The 21,534-nt window shown below is 35.2% G+C and overlaps 1 protein-coding gene and 1 long non-coding RNA gene across 2 annotated transcripts in view; one reads left to right on the top strand and one right to left on the bottom strand.

Annotated features, from left to right (window-relative positions):
• Window positions 1-1,484: 1,484 nt before the first annotated feature.
• LOC103470026 (uncharacterized) lies at window positions 1,485-12,607 on the bottom strand. Its single transcript, XR_534439.3, has 5 exons — window positions 12,091-12,607; window positions 6,608-6,736; window positions 5,866-5,939; window positions 3,256-3,433; window positions 1,485-1,573 (listed from the first exon to the last, which is right to left on the bottom strand). It is a non-coding gene; the product is annotated as an uncharacterized LOC103470026 (long non-coding RNA).
• Window positions 1,519-21,534, top strand: part of ikbkb (inhibitor of nuclear factor kappa B kinase subunit beta) — a 29,627-nt gene continuing 9,611 nt past the window's right edge. The window contains exons 1-8 of the mRNA XM_008418141.3: window positions 1,519-1,666; window positions 4,355-4,470; window positions 9,454-9,548; window positions 13,791-13,911; window positions 15,640-15,709; window positions 17,860-17,948; window positions 20,229-20,318; window positions 20,403-20,527. Coding sequence (XP_008416363.1) covers window positions 4,366-4,470; window positions 9,454-9,548; window positions 13,791-13,911; window positions 15,640-15,709; window positions 17,860-17,948; window positions 20,229-20,318; window positions 20,403-20,527 — 695 coding nt within the window. The 5' untranslated portion in view covers window positions 1,519-1,666; window positions 4,355-4,365. The remainder of the gene's footprint in view (window positions 1,667-4,354; window positions 4,471-9,453; window positions 9,549-13,790; window positions 13,912-15,639; window positions 15,710-17,859; window positions 17,949-20,228; window positions 20,319-20,402; window positions 20,528-21,534) is intronic.

Below are 21,534 nucleotides of genomic sequence, written 5' to 3'. Positions count from 1 at the left end.
ACCTGAATATGTCTGACTCACTGGGATTTGTTGTAAAACGACAACAAGAAGTAGTGAACAACTGTACAAAAGGAACTAAATATGAAAATTCTTTACAAATAATCTAAAAAAGGCATATGTTTGGCCTCCATCTCCTTAATCTGAGCCATAAATAAAATACCTTGTGACCAACTGACTTCAGAAGTCATTTAATCAGCAAATTAAAGTTTCTCTACATGTAATTTAATCTCACTGCGAAGGCCTCCAAAGTTTGTTAGACAACATTAGTGTACAAAAAGCATCATGAAGAATTTTACTAGATATAAATCAGTGAAAATAAACTTTAATTTACCACATATACACATAATCATTTTAAGACAAATAAAAAAACACTTTTGTACTTTTAGGTTTGCAGAGATTATTTTAGCTTTTATTTGATCTGTTTTCTTACTTATTTTTGCTTTATTGTGTCCAAAAGGCAAGAAAAAAACAAGTAGCTTCTACAGTTTGTAGCTCTAAAGAGCAGCGTTATTTTTGTTGATTTTGTTGTAATGTAGGCTATACCTTAATCTACAGATTTATAGTAAGTGTTTTATTAATTAATTTATTTTTTATTATAATTTTATAATAGTACTTTTTTTCTCTATACCTTGGGACTATTCCTGGGCATAATAAAGCAAATATAATGCAAATATATTTCTAAATATAATAATAATAATAATAATAATAATAATAATAATAATAATAATAATAATAATAATAATAATTTGCTACCAGGGCTGCACAGTGGTAGAGCTGTTGCCTTGCAGCAAGAAGGCTCTGGGTTCGATTCCCGGCTCTGGTCTTTCTGCATGGAGTTTGCATGTTCTCCCTGTGCATGCGTGGGTTTTCTCCGGGTACTCAGGTTTCCTCCCACAGTCCAAAAACATGACTGTCAGGTTAATTGGCCTCTCCAAATTGCCCCTAGGTGTGAGTGTGTGTGTGTGCGTGGTTGTTTGTCCTGTGTGTCTTTGTGTTGCCCTGCGACAGACTGGCGACTTGTCCAGGGTGACCCCCGCCTCTCGCTCGGAATGTTAGCTGGAGATAGGCACCAGCACCTCCTGTCCTGACCCCACTAAGGGACAATGGTGTAAAGAAAATGGATGGATAGATGGATAATTTGCTACCGAGTAACGGACTTCACATAATTTATTTCAGCGTCTGGGCGAGACGTTGTTTTTTTGGATAGTAAAGCTCTTAGGTTTAGCCTCAGCTTGTTATAATTAAAACGGGCTAATTTCTATGTTTTTGTCTAAAAGTTATTCATCTGAATCTAAATCACTGGATAGTATGAACAACTCCGAGGGGAAACTGAGCTGCCATACACTAATATGCAGGCTCAGACTTAGCTGTGGAAATTAGCATGCTAATACATATTTTATTTTATTTTATTTTATCTCTAAAAGTGTTCCCAAACTTCACCTGGAACTCTCCAGCTGCTCGGCTGTGACCGGTGAACTCTGAGTGGGCGGGTCGAAAGTCTCGTCAGGTTTACAGGAAATGTGAGGACCAGGAAGTAGACAGAACTGCTGGGAGAGTTGTGTCGCCAAAATAACTACAGGGGGAAAAAAGTAAAAAGATCTTAAACACACAAACAGACAGCAGAGTTTAAAGAAAGTCAAGAAAGACGCTGCAGAGGAAGTTTAAGGTAGGACGGATCTGAGCCGGAAAACAAAGTGAAAAAAAGAACTGCTGCAGTAACTGTAATAACAGCTAGCACACCGACAGGAGACGTGTTTTTATGTGATTTACATTTAGTCTAAACTCTAAAACTTGGAAGCATGTGCTGTACAACGTTGATTAGGTCACGTTATGACTCCAGCTCTGACCTCAAACACCAAAGTTTCAGTCAGAAGTTTGATCATTGCGAGTTAAATTCAGCCAAGTTCAAAACTATTCATACCTCTGGTAGATGTAGCTCTACAGTCAGTTTCATTCAACCAATAGTTACTTAACATTCATCATCTTCAGTTTAGAAGCCTTTATTGACATTACAACTTTAAAACTCTTTTGTAATAATTTCTTTATAAAGATTTTTGGTCATTTTTACCATTTTATTTTTGGCTACAAACTGCTTGGAAAGCCTCCCTCCTAACGTTTAGCTCCCTCCAAATATTCTTTGTCACATTCAGGTCAGGACTCTGAAACTTAAGTCTTACTTCCAGCGAGGGCTGGGCAATAAATCAATAACAACATAGGTCGCAATAATCACGCAATCAATATCAATATATAATACATCTGATAGAATATTCAGTTTTTCACTGAACTCTGACCCAGACCTGCACAGCATTCTGGGGGATGTAGGCAGAGAAAGGACCTCTCTCAGCTAGCTAAGCAAGGAGTGTGGCCTCAACTCACTCAGTCTTTGGTTACCTAGCAACTTACTCAGTCTTTGGTTACCTAGCAACTTACTCAGTCTTTGGTTACCTTGCCACAGTTCCTCAAAACAGCTTAAAAACACTGTGTGGAGTGAAAAGATAAAGTTATGCCACCAGTTTGGCAGTATTTCAGATATTTAAAACAAACAAACAAATAAATAATTATATATGGACAGATATGAAATATTTATATTGCAATATGCTTTTCCAGCCATGTCTTCCAAATAATTTAATTCTGCTGTAATCATTTTGGATTCATTAGAAAATTTGTCTTTTCAGGATTTAGTTATTATATCTCACACCATGTCAATTACTTCTAAAAACAAGAATTTGTTGCATGAGTTTCAATTTATAGTCAATGTTCTCTAATCTGCACCTCTGTGAATAAGTTGGACGCTCGTCTTTGCAGAATTGGTCCAGTTAATTTAAATTGTTTGATTTCCTGGTGCTGACTGAGCTCTTAAGCATAGTACAAACATTTTTATTCATATTTTGGTCTATTTTTTTAATTCCAAAACCAGGTTTTGTGTTTGGGATCAATGATCTGTTTGAACTTGGGTTGGGCAGATTTTTCATTGCCTCGATACATTTAAATTAATAATAACAATTGAAAAACAAAACTCACAGTATTATCGTAAGTTTTGTCCATATCCAGCACCCGTAGTTTGATCAGATAGTTTCTTGATTTGAGCTGAAATTGAAAGGATGAAGGTAGCTCTAGTTGTTCGTTTGTTTCAACCTACTTCCTGCCAGGGGATGAATCAAACCCGCTGCATGATGCTCCAACCATAACATTTGACATCATGGCGTCTTACTGAGACTCTTCCAAACAAACCTGCCATCTCTGTCTTGGACTCACCATGTGAACAGCTGCAAATTTCAGTCGGGCTGGAAGGTTTCTGCAGCCTGGGTTTCTTCCTCCCCATTTAAATCTGCGGACAGAGACGCTGGTGTTCCAGCAGGTCGTGGCCGCTTCTGCCTCGGTGGTTTTCTGGTTGTTCCTGAAGTTTGAAATCCTGTTTCCTTTCATCTGAGCACTGTAAAACATTTGAACGTGGCTTAAGTTGAAAATACTGATTCACCTGCTGCCTTGAAAATGCAGTTAAGGTCAACAAGGAAACTGTTTTAAAGTTCATGAAGTTAATTTAACACCAGACTGTCTAAACATTGTTTTTAAGTTCATTAATCTTGAATTGTGAATTTTATAATTATTTCACGATATGCAAAGAAAAACTGCCCCCATCCAATTAAAGAGCCACATTCCTGCATTATTTTCACTCACATGATCAAGTAGAAATAAATACTTATTTTACTTTGGAACAATTTAATTTCTTGTTTCAAATTGTATGAACAAAATTTGTGATCTGATAGTGAATTTTATTAAACATCACAATGAATTCTGCTCAGACATTTAGTGTGAACAGGATATTAAAATATTAGCCTTAATAAAACATACGAGTCAGATCAACGTAACACACTTCCTTCTCAGGATACAAAAACATGCCGCTAAGCATTCTGGGAAATAGTTACCACTCCTCTCCTTTTCTCCTTTCAGTTTTTTAAGTGCTAACCTAAAATCTCTCGTTTACTCAAATCTTGGAGGTTTGACAAAATTAATAAAAAGTTAACACGAATCTTTCACAAACTAACAAAATCTAAAAGTGGCTACGTTTATTTGACTTGAAGAGTAGAAGAGAGTAAACACAACTAAATGTTTTACAGTGAGGCAGCTGCTTGGCTCTGAACTCTGAAAATCCTCCTGTTAAGTGATTTATTCAGATGTCAGTTCAGCTTATTATGTCATAGTATAAATTGTGTTTTTTTTCTCTATAATGTCCCGTGCAAAGAAAAGTAATTAATTTACAAGGTATTATCTTATGAATGTTGAAGCATCAGATTTAGTCATAAATGTAAGCAGTAAAAGTCATTTTTCTTGTTTGCTGCGGTGCTGGGTGTAGGTGGGGAGGCCATGAATCGGGTCCCTCTGCAGCAGCCGCAGACCTGCGGCCTGTGGGAGCTGAAGGAGCGGCTCGGCACCGGAGGCTTCGGGAATGTCACCAGATGGCAGAATAAGGTAAAGCAAATCAGAACCTGTAAACAAAAACACTAACATACCCTTTTTGTGTTTTTTTTTTTCTGTTTTTCTGGAGATTGAAGTGTCCAAATAGTTGCCAGTTTATCCACTTTGTTGCTATATTTAGCCACTTTTCACACAAAAATATTGGCACCAGTCAAAATCAGAATTGGCAGGTTAATATTTTGTTGATCGGCCAGAAAGCTGAGATCAGTGCACACCTGGTCAGTGCACCCGGTCTGCTCGTTAGGAGCGGGCGATATGGACTTTGAATTTTATCGCATTATTTTGATATCGATAAAGATTATGATAAGAAAAACTATTTATTAGTCGTTCTTTAGGTGACCGTATGCTTGTGAGTGCATGGCACGGCTTTCACATCCCCACAAACACAAATATTGTTCTTGAAAAACAAAATAAAACGCGTGATTTATGTCGCTGCATTTAATCTTATTTTCAAATTTACTGAAATTTATTGATGCTCTCGAGCAACAAACAGTGGAGAAAATAGCAAAAATAAAATTTCCAGTCGTGTTTTTTATTTACCATCAATAAGTGAAATTTATTATGACAATAATAAATCTAAATGATTCTGATCATGAAAATAGATTTTTCATGATAAATGATAAACAGTAAGATAAATGCCCACCTCCACTGCTCATTAGTAGTTTTCAAGCTTTGTGAAGGTCCTGGAAAATCTTTTAGTGTGAATAATTTAATGTGGATTATTCTGAATATACTTGATAATGTGATAATTTAGCATAGAACATAATAGAACATAATAATCCTTCAATTGCCTTGAAGTGTGGAAACTTTCAGCAGCAAATATCAACACGACCCACAAGTTTACATGAAAATCATTTTAGAATTAAAATAATAATTTAACATCTCCCTTTTTTAACATCTTGTAAATCTTGTATCATGTAATTTTTTTTAGTAATCTCAGCCTGGAAAAAACAATAACCAGATTTTTCATCTGTTCTTGTGTAAAACAGGGCCGTTTAATGCAGCTTTTACTTTCTCATGTTTCTTGTTTTTTGTCTGTCAACATTTCTATCTTGGAAAGAGTAACTCATGCTTAACCGAAGCCTAATCTGAAATTACGTGAGTCTTTTCTGATTTATTTTTACTTTGATTAAATCTTTGACTCAGAGGAAGAAAGTCAAAATATTCAGCAAAAGCGTTTGGGTTTTTACGTACTTTGAATAGAGAGAAAGAATGAGCTCAGTCCAGGAAATGGATGCATCGCTGCGCTTGTTGCATCTGAAATAGTTTCTGTTGTCATGATAAGTCATAGCAAGATGAGATTATTGAGTTGTAATACCAGTAAGAGGGGAGTATGGGAAAGTGAACTTCTCCTTTCTTTTGTTGCAGCCGTTTAGCGGCATTACTCACCGTCACCTCCTTGGTGGCCAAGCAGCATCCTGAGGAGTCAGTCTGAAAGCTTATGGGAGATTCTCAAACAGTTCCTGCAACATATTTTGTCAGATTACAGTTATTTTGTGAATCTGGCATGCAGAAGGTATTTGTATTTAGAATGCCGTTTCCTTTATAACTCTGGTCAACAGCCAAAAATTTGTCTGGGGTTTTTCCAACTGTTTTAGGGTCATTTTGATGTGCTGAGTCCAAAAATCACATTGGTTTTGCTCAACTTCCTGAACTATGGATGCATCGTGAGCATTAATGTGCATGACTTGTTCTCACACATGGATCTTTTTCCTGAGAATCTGGATTAAGCAGCGGGAGAGATTCCATTAGGACAGAAAAGATGAGGAGAATTTTGCAGAATGAAGATGTTTAATGTTCACTTCACATGCACTACTTACCCTTATCAGTGTTTATTATTCAATTTACAGAAATCCAAGTTTGTAACATTTAATTAATACGCTCTGTTAGAAAACACTTTTTTCTCCTGAAACCTTTTTTGGATGAGAAATATTAACGGAAATGAACTGATGATGTCACAAAAATGTAATTGAATGTAATAGTCAGAAGATCAGATTTCTCTAAATCAAATTAGACTAAAAACCTGACTTGATTGAGAAAAATGGATGTCATTTTTGATTCATTGGTGCAAAATAGTCCTAATTCAGTTGAAAAAAAACAGAGCAACTTATAAATATATATATTTTGTAACCCAGTGCTGTCACTTCTGATCCAACTGGTGATCGTTTGCGGCGCTGCGTCTTGGACTTCAGGAGGATATTAGATGTTTTCCTGCTGGCACCGCTGCTGCCATGACTAAGCATCCTGCGCTGAAAGTTTCCTGTATTGATGACAACATTGTTGGTTATAATTAGGTATCTGATCACAGACTGGTCTGGGATTTCATTAGAGAAACAGGAAGGCGGGGAGAGGAGTGGCACCACTTGCTGGACGAGAAACAGATAGTCGGGTGGAGCTGGATGGGTCATTATTTTGGGAAATACCGTCACTTTATTAGTCACACCTTGCTTGTTTCTGGTTGGACCACCTTATTGATTTATTTATTTAAAACAGGTTTTTAAAAACAAGAATAAAAGCAATCAAAAGGACAGAAAAAAACATACATAACCAAGAACAAAATAATTAGTTTACCTCTACGCTTCTGTTTGGAAAGGAGTAGAAAGAAGTGAACATTTATGTAATAATACCCCTTATCACAACTTAATTAAATGTCTTAGTTACTGACTCAATAATTATCAAACTTTTGTACTTACAACCAGGCTACCATGCATTTATGAGCCAACAAATTAATTATACTACATAGACAAAAGGTTAAAAACTAACTCATAACAGAGCTAGAAAATCTACAGATAATAGTAATAATGACAGAATAATTACCAACTTGACAAAGTACACCTATAAATTCTTCTTGGTCTGTGTTATATTACAAATAAAAAGCAAAAAAAAAAAAGAGAGAGGAAAAAAAAACTAATGATATGATAGTAAGATGACAATAATAGGCTACCAATATTGGCGTATTATAATTTTTCTAATGTTTGTTTCCATGTTGCTGCTGTTTGTTTTTGTGTTTTGGGTCCAGCAGCGGGTCGGTCGTGTGGTTTCTGTTCATTCATGTGACATGATAGTGATGCAGCAAATTACAATATAATGCAGTTTAACAGAAGCAGAGAAGAAATGGAGCAATGGTTGTTTTTACATGCTGTTGAAAGTGTAGGAAAACATACATAACGCATTTGATATCGGTAAATATTGGTAAATACTCCCATAACAACAGTATTAATACCAGATATTGATCATTTTCATATTGGTGCATCCCTAATAAATACTCTTCTATAGCTTAAAGCTCACAATTGAAGTCAAACTGCACAAAAATTACACAAAATTCTGAAATTGTTCTCAGTGTCATAATAAAACTAAAAAGCGTCAGTCTCATGAAGACGCTTTAAAAATAAAGTGTGTTATCTAGTCTTCATCTTCATTCAATTTAATAGACAAACTCTCACTTTGTACAACCTTTTTATTGTTCTACTGTCCATGTGTCCTACAGCTATGTGCACTGACAATACGAAGGAAATTAATTTTATTTCCTGGTTCGCCCATGACTCCTCCACTCAGCTCCTTCAGACTAGCAGCAGCAATTAGCAAACACTGGTGGATCTGCACCTCTGCTGAGATCTTTATATGAACTATACGCCTACAACAAATAAACACTTGATAGAGGCACCGCTGCTCTATCAAGTGCTTTCAGGTCATCACAACTGTGGATGTGATGACCTGAAAGAGCTGGAGCTTCTTAAAGAGACGGAGGCCCAATTTCAAAGCGTCAAATTGATTGTAGGTCATGTTTGACGTATATTGCATTTTTATGACAGCTGAAGGTGACATAATTACTTGATTGTGTATAAAATGATACTCTGTGGCTGGGAAACGCATAATACCGCCCATTTAAGGTTTCATGGTGAAAAACCTGCTATTTCTAAGTTTCTGAACCTCCTTGTGAGACCTCTCTGGCTAATGGAAAACTCTTTTAATTATTTTTTAACTCCTAAATCTTACGAGCTGCACCTGGCCATAGCCATTTAATGGTCAAACTGTTCTTGGTCGTACCGGATCATGACTTTAACAGCGTTCACTAGGAAATTCAGAAGCTAGAAATTCAGCTGCACCAATCATAGCAGTCTGAGCAAAACTTTGGTAATGAGAAAATCTTTTGTATTGTTTTGCACAAAGCAGAAGGAATGCTTTCTTGGGTTTCTATGACTTTTTATATCCTTTTCTTCCTCCCTTTTCCAGTCCACCGTATTACACATAACGGTGCACTAGTTTGTTTTGGTTTCTTTGAGTTTGTTTGTAACCATTTTGTCTTTCTTTGTATGTTTGGATTGCATGGCTTCTAGTCTTCTGGTGAAATATTAGGCATGTCCATTTTTTAATAACCATCACTTAATATCAACTAAAAAAGAGAAAGTTGGCAGGTTTTTCATCCGCTGCTGGAAATGAAATCATCTTATTTTCCAGTTATGAATAAATAACTGGAAACGATCATCTTAATAAAAGTATTGTTATACTTAAAAAAACCTAAACAAACAAAAGCCACACTGAGTAAAAGTAAATCCATAGACTTTATAATGCAGAAATGTGGAAGAGGATTAATTATATTTGTGCAGTTAGTGCATTATTACAGTTTGGTCATGCACTATTTGTATCTGTGATGCAAAGTTTTAATAAGTTTGGGGATATACAAGCTTTTTATTAAACAACTGAACTGGAACTGCACTGGGAGCGTTAATTGCCTGAGGGAATAATGTTTCATTTTAAGGGCAAATAAAAGTGGCCACTTGATATTATGAGAACAAGAAGACGAGGCTTCGTTCTCGTCCTTGAATTAATGCCAAAGCAGCACAAAACAGAACCAATACTATAAGCTTTTATTGGCGGGTTTGGGGAAGGATTAATGAAGAGCACTGGCAAATGTGGAAGTAATAAATGTATAGTCAGTCCTCTTATGGAAACCCGGGTCTCTGTTTCTGCTTTCAGGACACAGAGGAGCAGATCGCGTTAAAACAGTGCCGACAGGAGCTGAGCGAAAGAAACAAAGAGCGCTGGAGTCTGGAGATCCAGATCATGAGGAGGTACGTTTTAGTGTCACATGCATTAACATTAACATTTTTTACTCACTTACTCACTGTTATTAAAGTAGCACCACTTCACTGCTGTTCTGCTTTTATGTGTTATTATAGGTCTGTAGCATTTGAAGGCATAAAATGGAGAGAAATCTGAATTTATCAGCTAATAGTTTGCACAACACCATGAAAAAAATATAAAAAATGTTTTACTTGCATCCAAAATGCACTTATTTTTAATGTTAAGATTTAACTAAATATTTTGATGACTTAAAAAGAAAAACCAGACATAAAAATCCACAAATATCACATGGAAATACTTTAGTTTGTTTTCTGAAAACTTTGCTCTGCTCCACTTCATAGCGGTTTGCTGCTTTAAAGAAGTTTTAATAAATTATAAAATTTGATTATAACTAAATATTTATAATTAAACTATCAGATTGAGTCCCAAATCGTGTGCAAAACAATGAATGATTGTGACTGAAAGTAAACTAAAAGCAAACAGATAATAACAAAATAATGGGAAAAATATATTTAAAAAAAGGGGAAAAATTAGGAAAGCTAAATAAATGACATGATAAAATAATAACATTTTTAAATATGTAATAAAGCAAAAAGAAAATTAAAACCTGTGTACTATTGCTTTTTTTAAGAAGGAAATATACATACAAACATTAATGAAATTTAATGAAAATTTAATAAAAGAAAATGTTTTGTTTAAATTTCTGATTTTGTATTGATTTTTTTCAAAATATTTGCTTCTTACATGTTTTTGTTAAACTTTTATTCATCTAAATGTTTGATTAAATTAGCATTTTTTTTGTTTATTTTTTAAACAAAGCCTGTTGATGGTTTCAGATCGACTTCTGGAGCATGATCCCTGTTTAATTTGCTGTTTTGTGAGCCAGCTTGGTTTGTTCCCTGACGTCTTTGGTGTCTCTGGGTTTTCCGTTTTTATGTCTCCATGTCCTACTCAGGTTTCCTCTGGAAAACAAAAGACAAACTTTCTTTCCCTAGATAGAAAAAAAAAAAATGACCCATTTAACGATTAATAAGCCTGGCTGTTTGGGTTATTTTGGTGACTTTGGTTATTTCTAGCGCCACAGTATTCGTCCGCCTGGCTTTGCGTCGCATTTTAAACCCAAACACGCCTGTGAACAGTTTCCATTGAGGTGTCGGTCCCTCGGTTCTGTGCCAGCTCGTGTGGGATGGGATGTTTGTCAGATGCAAAGTGTGCGTGTGTTTTGTTATACTTGACGGTGCAAACTCATTTTTCCTCATTCTCACTTTAACAAGTGTGTTGTTTTTGGACAGACATGGTTAGAACCACAGCGGCCCATCCTCCCACGCTTCATTCATGGAAAAACCACAGGGCAGGGGACATGGCAACATTAGCTATTATATTATAGCAGCTTCTTAACACAGATTTGCGTTTCCACTGAAAAACATCTCGCTTTGTTTGGTGGCCATAATGTGTTTATGAAGCTCGAGTTGCACCATTTCTCAGTTTGCTGAAAGATTTGAGCAAACAATAATAAAAAAAATGGTATATTCTGCAGTTTCTCTTTGTTTTTTATTCTCAGATTGAGCACACACATCCAAACTTTGATAGTTTCCAGATAAGAAACCTTTTCTTTCTTTTATCAGAAATATAAAAAAAACACCATCCAAAACATTAACTTCCTGTGTTACATAAGATTTCAGAGCAATCAGGTTCTTTGTCACTGAGAGCCTCCAGTTTTCTTTGGAATAATCTGACAGGATTAAAACTGATTTTCTTTGGAAGCGTCTCACTGTTTTCCTTGGTTTAAAGATTTAAACTCCACCTCACTGGATTGGAGAGTCCTGTTGTACATTTGAATGTGTCAGATTTGCGTGATTCGCAGTTTTCCTGTAGCCACACACGGAGATCCCAGCATGAGGTCGACGCGTTGTGTCACAAGAGTCATTGTCATTGTGTCATGTGGAATCAAACATGGAGAAGAACCAACATTTAGCTTTATACTTTTAATATCGGGGCCCAAAACTCCTGTTAGTTTACTTAGCAACTCAGAACAAGAATCAAACATGGAGAACTAACATTTAGCTTTATACTGTACCATTTACTTAGCAACCCGAACAGTTGGACCCAACATTTACTTTTATACTCACCAGTCTTGCCAAACATGGAGAACCAACATTTAGTTTTTTACCTCTCTAACCTCTTTGTCTTTCTTTTGGTTTTGTTTTTATGTATGTAGCTTTATATTGTACAAATTTAGAACTCAACTCAGAACAACTGGAGCCAACATTTAGTTTTATACTCACTAATAGAATCAAACATGGAGAACCAACATCCTTGTTTTATCAGAACAAGAATCCAGAGGAACTCCGACTAGTTTATATGGACTACTTATTCTTATTAAACATGGGGAACCAATATGTACCTTTACCTTTATACCTTTCTTTTAGATTTGTTGTTTTGTTTGTATTTCTTTCTAATTCGTGTGAAGCACTTTGTACTGCCTTGTTGCTGGTGATATGCTGTATAAATGAAGTTACTTTACCTTACCTAGAATTGATCTAAACGTTTTCTGGACGTTTTCTCTTTATCCCGACTTTTCTGTCAACATTTTACAGGAAATCACAGAATGATGCAGTCGTCATCAACATCAGAAAAAAAAACTTAAAAGTCTACAGAAAAAAATTTATCTATTTTTAGCTGCTCAGTCTCTCCTTAGCTAGCTGAGAGAGGTCAGTGGCATCGACTAACTCACTCACTTTTTGGTTACCTAGCAACAGCCAATTGAGTAACTGCCACAGCAGAAGTTTAAGCTTGAATTTGTGATGCATTTCTTGGTGCCCTTAACCTAAACCTTTTCAGATTCAGTTTTGAGATTTTTTTTGTCACAATCTGAGTGTTAATTTTCTATTTTTTGATAAATTTTTCTCATTCCATTATAAATCTCATCCTACAGCGTGTCTCTTCTCATTTTCTTGTTGACGGAAAATGAGTTTTTCCGTTTTTATTTTGCCATTGCGGACCTCATTCTGACATCTGGGATCAGTGGTGACAGCTACAGATTATGTAGTCCTGTACATAAAACTGTGTTGGATTGCAGTTGTTTGTGTGCCTTTTCTAGTTTTGTTTTGTCTCAAAGCATGTCAAAGAAAAATAAATAACAGGATTACCAAAAGCTGTGCTGCAAAACGTCATAATATTTGTCTTTTAATGCTAGAATATAGAAAACACACCAAACACATTGTTGATTCTTCATCACAGAGGAAGACTACGTGTTAATTGATGTGGGGAAACAGTCTGTGTGCTCCTGGGGAAAAGTTTTTAATCATCTATCCTTTCTGACAACCAGCCATTTGGGATGCACAGTGCTGTGAATTCTGCCATAATTACAGCAATATTTACCAAACGTGGAAAATTTAAGATATTTAGAAAAAAGCCTAAAAGTCTACAGAAAACAAAAAAAAACAATTATTTTAGCTGCTCTGTCTCTCACAGCTAGCTAAGCTACTTTGGTGGCACCAACTCACTCACTCACTCATTCTTTGGTTACCTAGCAACTCACTCATTCTTTGGTTACCTAGCAACAACCCCTTTGAGTAACTGGCACACAGCAGCAGTTTAAGGTTTCATAACTGATTCAAAATAAACAACAACAGTTAAAACTGAATAAAACAGGAAAAGGTCATGTCACCAGTTGGGCAGTATTTTAAAATAAAGAACTAATAAATAATTATCGATATTGACTGATATCATGATACATTTTTCAATCAATCACCTTTATTTGTATAGCACATTTCAGCAACAAGGCAGTTCAAAGTGCTTTAAATCATAAAAACGCAAAATACACAGTCATAAAAAAAACACACCAATAATTGAGAAAACCAGTAACTATTGTTACGTTTTGATGAGTGGCATCACCAAAATCATCGATACACGTCAAATAAGTTGGTTAATATTTAATCTGTTATGGTTTAAAGGCATTTAAACAAACTCAGTATTTCAGCTGGTTTGCAGTTTTCTGGAAGTTTGTTCCAGATTTGTGGGTCCAGATTTCAGCCAAATCTGGATATTATTTTGTCCCTCCAACATATTAAAAAAAGGCACAAAAAAGTAACGGCAAATTTCCTGACATGTCACCAGAGTAACATACACATTAATACTTCAATAGTTTGAAGCCAAGAAACATAAATTTGAGTTTTAAACAAAAATCTCTATCTTTTCACAAGACACGCTTGCTCTGTCTTCACCAGGCTGGACCATGTGAACGTGGTCGCTGCGCGGGAAGTTCCTCAGGGGATGCAGAAACTGGTGGCCACCAACGACCTGCCGCTGCTCGCCATGGAGTACTGCCAGGGTGGAGATCTGAGAAAGGTACGCAAACCCAGACGGGCTGGACATGCCGTTCGCTTGAGCCCAGATTCATTCATGCTTAACATCTGAATCACTTTAAGATGAGAGATTAACCACAACTCTTACTGAATTAGTTTTTTCCTAAACTTTGGGTGTGCATGTTTTTATGTTTTATAAAACTAAAAATAGAGACGAAGGAGCTAAAAATAAACATTCCTGTTTTATTTAACTTCTCCGTGCTCCTGGGGCTGTTTCCTCTACGGACCAGCAGAATGTCTTCATTCTGGGAAACAAATGTGGTTTTTCATTTCAACACATCCCCACGAGGATAGTCTTTGGATTTGCAAAAACCACAAACCGTTACACTGTAAGGCAGAATTTTAAAACATTATAGGTAACTGAAGAAAAGCATGACTTACTGGAGACAGATGGAGTGATTGATGGAGACTACAAGCAAAAAAACATTACATAATCTTCTTGAACTTACTACGAGTTACCAGTTGCAGAGATTTTCTATATATTCTTAGATTAGGATCTCATTTCTTTTATTTCTGTTGTGGGTTTTTTTTTATCTTGTTGATGTTGTTTTAGGTATTAAGCTTAATTTCAGGCATTATTTTGTAATTGTTCAATTATAAATATACATTCAAAGATATATTCTTTACATTGTAGAAATAACAATACATTCAGCTCATAAGTCAAAATGATGCATGTATCAAGTACACAAGAATGAATTGAGATTTTAGCAATATTTCTCAATATATATATTTTTTGGGTTGTTGTTTTTGCAAACAAAAATTTCAAAAATGTGAAACTATAATTTAAGTTTCTTTTCTCAGTGTAGACATATTTCTTTCAGGTTTGATTTCAAACAGGAGAGGAGGCCAGAGCAGATGCTAGCTTTAGCATTGTTAGCGGCTAACGGTTAGAATAGCATTATTTCAGCATATTTTTAAGAAATGCTGGTATTTTAAAGACTAGAATAAACAAAACATATGCAAATAAACAACATGGTTATGAAATCACAAGTTCAAGTAGAAGAAACACTTTTCCAAATCCTTGTTTTTCGAACATAAAACTTACGAAACCAGCACAGTAGATAACGAATAAATGTACCAACTGGGTAAGTGTTTCCAATGTTTACTGTTTTATCTTTACTTGACCTAAAAAGGCACAACAGTTTCACCAGATAAATAATAAATAATATCAGAACAATGAAACTTATGGAGAAACAGGAAGTTTCACTTTAGCTTTAGGTGTGTTTTTCTTTATTCAATGAAGCTACTCGCACTGAGTAGACAGAAACTTTACTCAATTGGAGTAGCAATACTTATAATATTACTCAAGTGCAAGTAAAACTACTTCTAAATATGTTTTCCAATTAGCTACTCAGTTAAACGTAGCTGAGTAAATGTATCTAGTTAATACCAAATTCTGGCTATAGGTCTACATTTACTGTGACATTTTTGAGTATTCTAGAAATTATGGGCCTTTGTATTTACATTATAATGGGAAAAGCTACATGAGTAACAAAATGTCAAAGCAAAATGGTTAAAATCTCCAGTTTTAGCCTAATTCTCTATAAAGATAACCACTAATGGGAAGAAAATTAGTTTTTGAGAGAAGAGCCAATAAGTAGGGAAGCCAAAAATAACATTAAAAAGGAAGATTAGTGAACCCGATTGCATTTTTCCTTCTTCCCATCATGCATGTTATTCAGATTACGAATTCTTGTCTGTTTCTCTGCAGTATCTGAATGTCCTGGAGAACTGCTGTGGAATGAGGGAGGGATCCATTCTGATTCTCTTGCGGGACATTTGTGAGTTTTCAGCACCGACTTGATTCTTCTGATGTTGCAGTTCAGGTTTGTGTCAGAATGATGGCTTAATTAAGGGACGGAGTGAGCTGGAACAGGGGTTTATTTCCTGAGGTTAGGAGTAAAAGTTCCCAGGGAGAAACATCATGATGTCATCCTTGACCTGAAACCTCTCGCCGCTTAGTCACCACGGCGATAGCTCCAACTCATACCGGGGTTTACGTCAACACATTGGACAGTCACATGCTACATCGCAAACTTTGTGTACTGACGCTAACACCGACACACAAGCTGCGTTCCTTTGACTACACATAAACAAATGAGGAAAAGCAGTATAAGGTATGGGTCACAACATATTTACATATTTAGAGGGGAGTAGATGTAGACGAGCACAGAAACTTCCTTTGCTGCTGCAGTTTAGTGGACGTTTCCTGATAATGACTGATCCAAACCTCATGAGTGAACACTGGGAATTTAAACCACACATCGCAGGACGCAGATGTCACACGTTCTGCTTTCCTGAATAATCTTAGCAGGCACTAAACTCACGTGATGCGAGTTTAGAGTTGATATACTAAAAGATTAGAGGCAGCATAAATGATTCTTCGCTCTCACTAGTCAATAAAAAGCTTGTTTTTATTGACTTCCCATAGCTTAGCTTCTCGTTTATTGTAAACAATGAAAGTGTTTGTCACACATAGTAAATCTGAAGCCAAAAGTGAGTGATGTAATGCCTCATGTGACCACTAGGGGCTGGCATGACTCACTCCCAGTAAAGATGCATTATTTCATTAAATTAATCTCATCAGTCAGATTTATATTCTGATGTGGATGTTTGTTCTTTTAGCTTTCATTCTGCATTGAGATGAAAAGATGTTTCACAGTTTTATTAATGATTCTGGTCTGCATTTTAATACTTGTTAAAAAGAAAACATTACATGGATACATGTAGTCTGAAGAGAGACCAATTGAAGCACAAGCTGAGATTTATTCTGCTTTTGGAAACACAAATATGGAGCATTTTTATTGTTTTTTTTTTTTTTTTTTTTTTGCTCTTAGGCATGTCACAACAGAATTTATTGCAATAAATGATAATATTGTTTTGAGACCATTTCCAAGTAATATAATGATAACAGCATAATAATGTAAGAATACATTCCCAAAGATCAATAAACTTTAAATATTTAACGGTGGAACTGCAAGACATTTTCAATATCTAAAATAAACACAACAACAGAAACAACAAATAAAATAAAAGAAGTCTGTAAACAAAATTACTCTTAAAAAAGGAGCTAGTTGAGACCAAAACACCAGACTTGAAACTTCTGTCATCCAGGTTTTGGCAGAAAGAGAAAAACTAATAATTATGCAAGTGAAAATTATTGAGTTCATTTTATCATGCGATTAATCAATCTTATCATAATTTTATAGTAGATAATCCCACAACTTTTGACGCAATATTTAAGTAAGTTTTAAACAATTACATTTTCTAACTTCTTGCAGCAGCGAGCTGTGCTGCAGTGCTGGCTTGTACATAAACAGGAACAATGAGTGGGAATTTGGTTCCACATATGAAACAAAATGATGGTTTTCTGGTCAGGCTTGTGTAAAGTTACTATGATGTAATTAAGTCACTTCACTTTGTTTAAGCTGCAAGGAATTTATAAACTTTTACAGTATTGAGCTAAATGTCTTTGTTGCATTTTATGTCCATTTCTAGATCAGAAAGTTTAAAAACACAACAAAATGTTTCATATTTCCATTTGAAACTTTAGAATTATTATTACTCTGCATTTTAACTAATACAAAATGGTCTGAAGTAATTGTTTTGGGTTACGACAACTGGACATTTCCAAAGAGAAACTTCTCCTGAACTCCAATAAATGTGTTTGGAAGGAATCAAAAGGGAATTAAAGCAACATAAATCAAGGGAATATTTTTCTAAAAAGCACAAGCTAAACTTCCTCTCTGTTGGACAATAAATATCTAATTAGTTTAAAATTGAGTACCATCGTTGTCAGTGATTTTTGAGCCTCCTTTATATTCTTTTAACCAAACTATAAGTAGCTTGCTCGATAAATTTATAAATTTACTGGTCTGCTGTAGTTCTGAGTCACATTTCTGCAAATTGTTCCTCTTTTTCTGTTTGTTAGCTTCAGCTCTAACCTACCTCCACAGCAAGAGGATCATCCACAGAGACCTGAAACCGGAGAACATCGTGCTGCAGCAGGGGGAGAAGAGGGTGAGTTTAAAGAAAAACCCCCAAACCACAACAAAGACGGTCATGAACATAAATCTTCTCAACATGTTTAGTCCTTCCACTTCATATGAAATGTGGAAAACTGAGAGGTTTGCACTTTGCCTATTGTGCAACAAATCATTGCATGTCATGATCCAGCCTAAAACGTTATGCAACTGAGGTCAGACTCATTAAAGAATTTATATTCATGTTTATGCACAATCTTATGACTTCATAAAAAGCAACAGAAGGAACAAACTCAATCTACTCAAGTTTATAGTTTAGCATGGCTGTTTTCTCTGACATGCACCAAAAAAAAAGTCTCTGCAGGTAATTTCAGAGATTATTTAGAGAATTATATTCCTGTCTTGTTGCACTTTAGACGTCCAGCAAATATGGAATAATAGAAATCAGGGAAATGTATAAAACAAAACAAAACAACTTTTTTGTTCTATACAAACTGCTTTTAAACGGTTTGAAAGAATCTATAAGGCATTTTAATTGTTTTACCCCATTTTTTCATTTCCTACCAAACCAAAATACAGAAACATGTGAAACTTTTTAGAACATTGCATAACTTTCACAATAAAACAAAAATCTGTTTAATACTTGTCTTACCATCTGTTTTTTGCAGCTTTTTTAATGGGGTGGAGTCCCTCAGAGTGATTCCACTGCTGTTTTCTGCAGGGACGCGTCTCTTTTGAGATTATTGTTCATTATTGTGGCTTTAAACCAACATGCAAACGTTTTGCTAGCACTGATTCGCAATGAGTGAAGCATGTTGCCATTTGAGGAACTGTGCAGCACTTTCAGGCAAACGAGTGAAAACAAAGAACTGATCCAAACAAATTTACTCATCCTTTTACTTTGAGTTTTCTGTTTGACGATTGAAGAAAATAACTTTAATAACTGGCAACTTTTAAACCTCATGCTTCACTGCTTAGTTTTGTCCAGTGAGAGGTTTACCAATGGGAAGACGAAAAGAATCTAACAAGGTTAGAAAGATTGGTCAATATGAACTCTAAAGTAAAAAAAAAAAAAAGCAAAATTAAATAAAAATTTAGTTTAAACAAATAACTTAGTTTTTCTGTCAAATTGTATTTGAGTCATTCTGTCAAACTAAATAGTTAAAAAGAAAAATGTTTTGAGCATTTTTCTGGAAGGAGTCGAGTTTTTTCAGTAATTCTTCTGCTTTAGTTGTTATTGTTTACAAGGTCTTCATGGTGTGCAGTAATTCAACATGCCTTTTAAGTTTATGCTTTTATCAGCAGACATCGTAACTCCAAGAAAAATTAGTCATTCTCATTTTCATTTATTTGTCAACCAGGGAAAAGAAAAAGCAAAAGCATAAAAAAAACCTTCTTGATCACATTAAAAAAAATTCAGTGTGTGTATTTGTCAGGAAAGGAAAATACTTCTTGTTTTATTTCATGCAATTAAAAAAATATTTAAATATGAAATTGATAAAAATAAATACATAAAATCAAAAGTGACACCAAGTACCAATTCATGTCATTATTTGTGAATATGAGAACAGAAACGAATAGCAAGATCAAAATATTTTACATTTGTCCCATTTTTAAAAAGTAGATTAGAACAAAAAAAATTAAACAGATAAATAATTTTTCCTCTCTATCAGCCATGGGGCCGTCTTTCTTTTCCACATTAAGAATCACTGATTTACTCTGATGCAGACAAAAGTGAATGTGCAAAGCTGAGCTTGTTTTAGTTCTTTTCACATTCAGAGTTGGAGAACAAAACGACCTCAGAGGCGACGCTGTTAGAAATATTTCTACATGCAGAACAGTTACTGTGGTTTCAATGCTGGATGGATAACAGAGGCACCGCATGGCGTCGGTGGATCAGATTAAACCAAAAACCTGAAATTTTTTCTGTTCCCTGGCGCCTAAAACGAGGCAGAATGAGCTTTGCTGCAGCTGCGTCACAGATTTGGATGCCGTCATGTCAGAGTTTACTTTATTTGAGCTGCAATAATTAAAAAATGTTGGTCAACTGCTACATTTATGTGTTGACGGTTTCCTGTTGCAGTGGTGAAACCGCCTTTGCACAAGCAGCACCCAAGGTAACTGGGAATTTCCAGGTTTTGGCTGAGGTTTTAGGTTTAGAGTAACACTCGGGGTGGTGTTTTTTCTTCTTTTAGCTGGAAACGTAAACATCCAGGCTGATTGCTGTTTCTTTCATAATATGCCTCCCTTTCACTTGCCATATTGCATTTACAGAGACAAAATTAGATGATTTTATCTTTATATTTTACTATTCCAGCTCATCCATAAAATCATAGATCTCGGCTATGCTAAGGAGTTGGACCAGAGCAGCCTCTGCACATCGTTTGTGGGAACACTACAGTATCTGGTGATTGTTTTAATATTTCGTCTTTTACCATTTTTGATGTCATTTTTTCGTTCTGGGCTCTAAATCTGCTCTTTCTCGTCTCAGGCTCCAGAGCTTATTGAGAGGCAGAAGTACACGGTCTCTGTGGACTACTGGAGCTTCGGCACGCTGGTGTTCGAGTGCATCACTGGATTTCGGCCTTTCTTACCAACCTGGCAACCTGTTCCCTGGTAGATTCACATTTTAAGTCTCTTATATGTGAAAAAAGGTGGTGATGTGATAATTTAAATACAAATCGGCTCCTTGTTAGTGCATTAAACTGCTTTTATTGGTCAATACTCTTAGTAAAAAGAATCCCAAAATGTTTTTCTTGCACTTCACAGCAACATCTGCCACCTCTGACCATAACATAACCTTATTTAAATACAAAAAATTAATGTTTTGATATTTTGTTTAAATCACAGAGGCTATTAGTCCTCGATGCAGCCATGTTGTTTGATTCGTCGGATTTCTTACCAATTTCCTGTCTGATTATTGTAAATAAAGTCACTAGTGACTCATAAGTGGAAGTAGATACAAACATCACAAAAACTCAACATTTGTTGAATTCATTTAAACTTAATTTTTTTAAACAATATTCAAAATAGATTTGAAAAAGAAAAAAAAACGTACAACTTAAAAGCAATTGAGATTTTCAAAGAATCTAAATTTAGAGGAAATATAAATTAAAGGTGTTTATTTATGGAAGAATATCAACAACGAGATAAAACTATCTAAATTTCTATGCATTTAGAAAAAATGTGAAAATCATGATGATGAAGAAATATGGCCTTGAATAAGCTGATATTTTGTTGTGTGTTTGTGAATTTGAATTATGTCCATAATAATATTTATAATATCATCTTATTGTGATTGGGGGTAAATATAAGTTTATGCTTCCTTCTACTTCTTTTCATTCAGGATTTCTCTGTTACATTAACTATTCATACTTATTGAGTAAATTTAATAAAAAATAAGATGAAAAAAAACTCAAATCAGCCACAAGACATGATGCTGCCACCACCGTTTTCCACATTGGCCATCTGTTGGTGGTTTTTATGCCAAATGTGGCTTTTGTCAACATGGGCTGAACTCTAGACTGTAAAATTGTTTGATTTTCTTTCGGAAGACTTCAAACATGTTCTTGCTTAACTGAATTATAAAGGTTATAGGTCACATAAAAGGTGGAAGGACAGAA

The sequence above is a fragment of the Poecilia reticulata genome, chromosome 9 (genome assembly GCF_904066995.2).
Source record: "Poecilia reticulata chromosome 9, P_reticulata-male-v2, whole genome shotgun sequence".
NCBI lineage: Eukaryota > Metazoa > Chordata > Actinopteri > Cyprinodontiformes > Poeciliidae > Poecilia > Poecilia reticulata.
The sequence above is the reverse complement of the archived record's forward strand: the minus strand, read 5'-3'. Positions and strand labels throughout refer to the sequence as shown.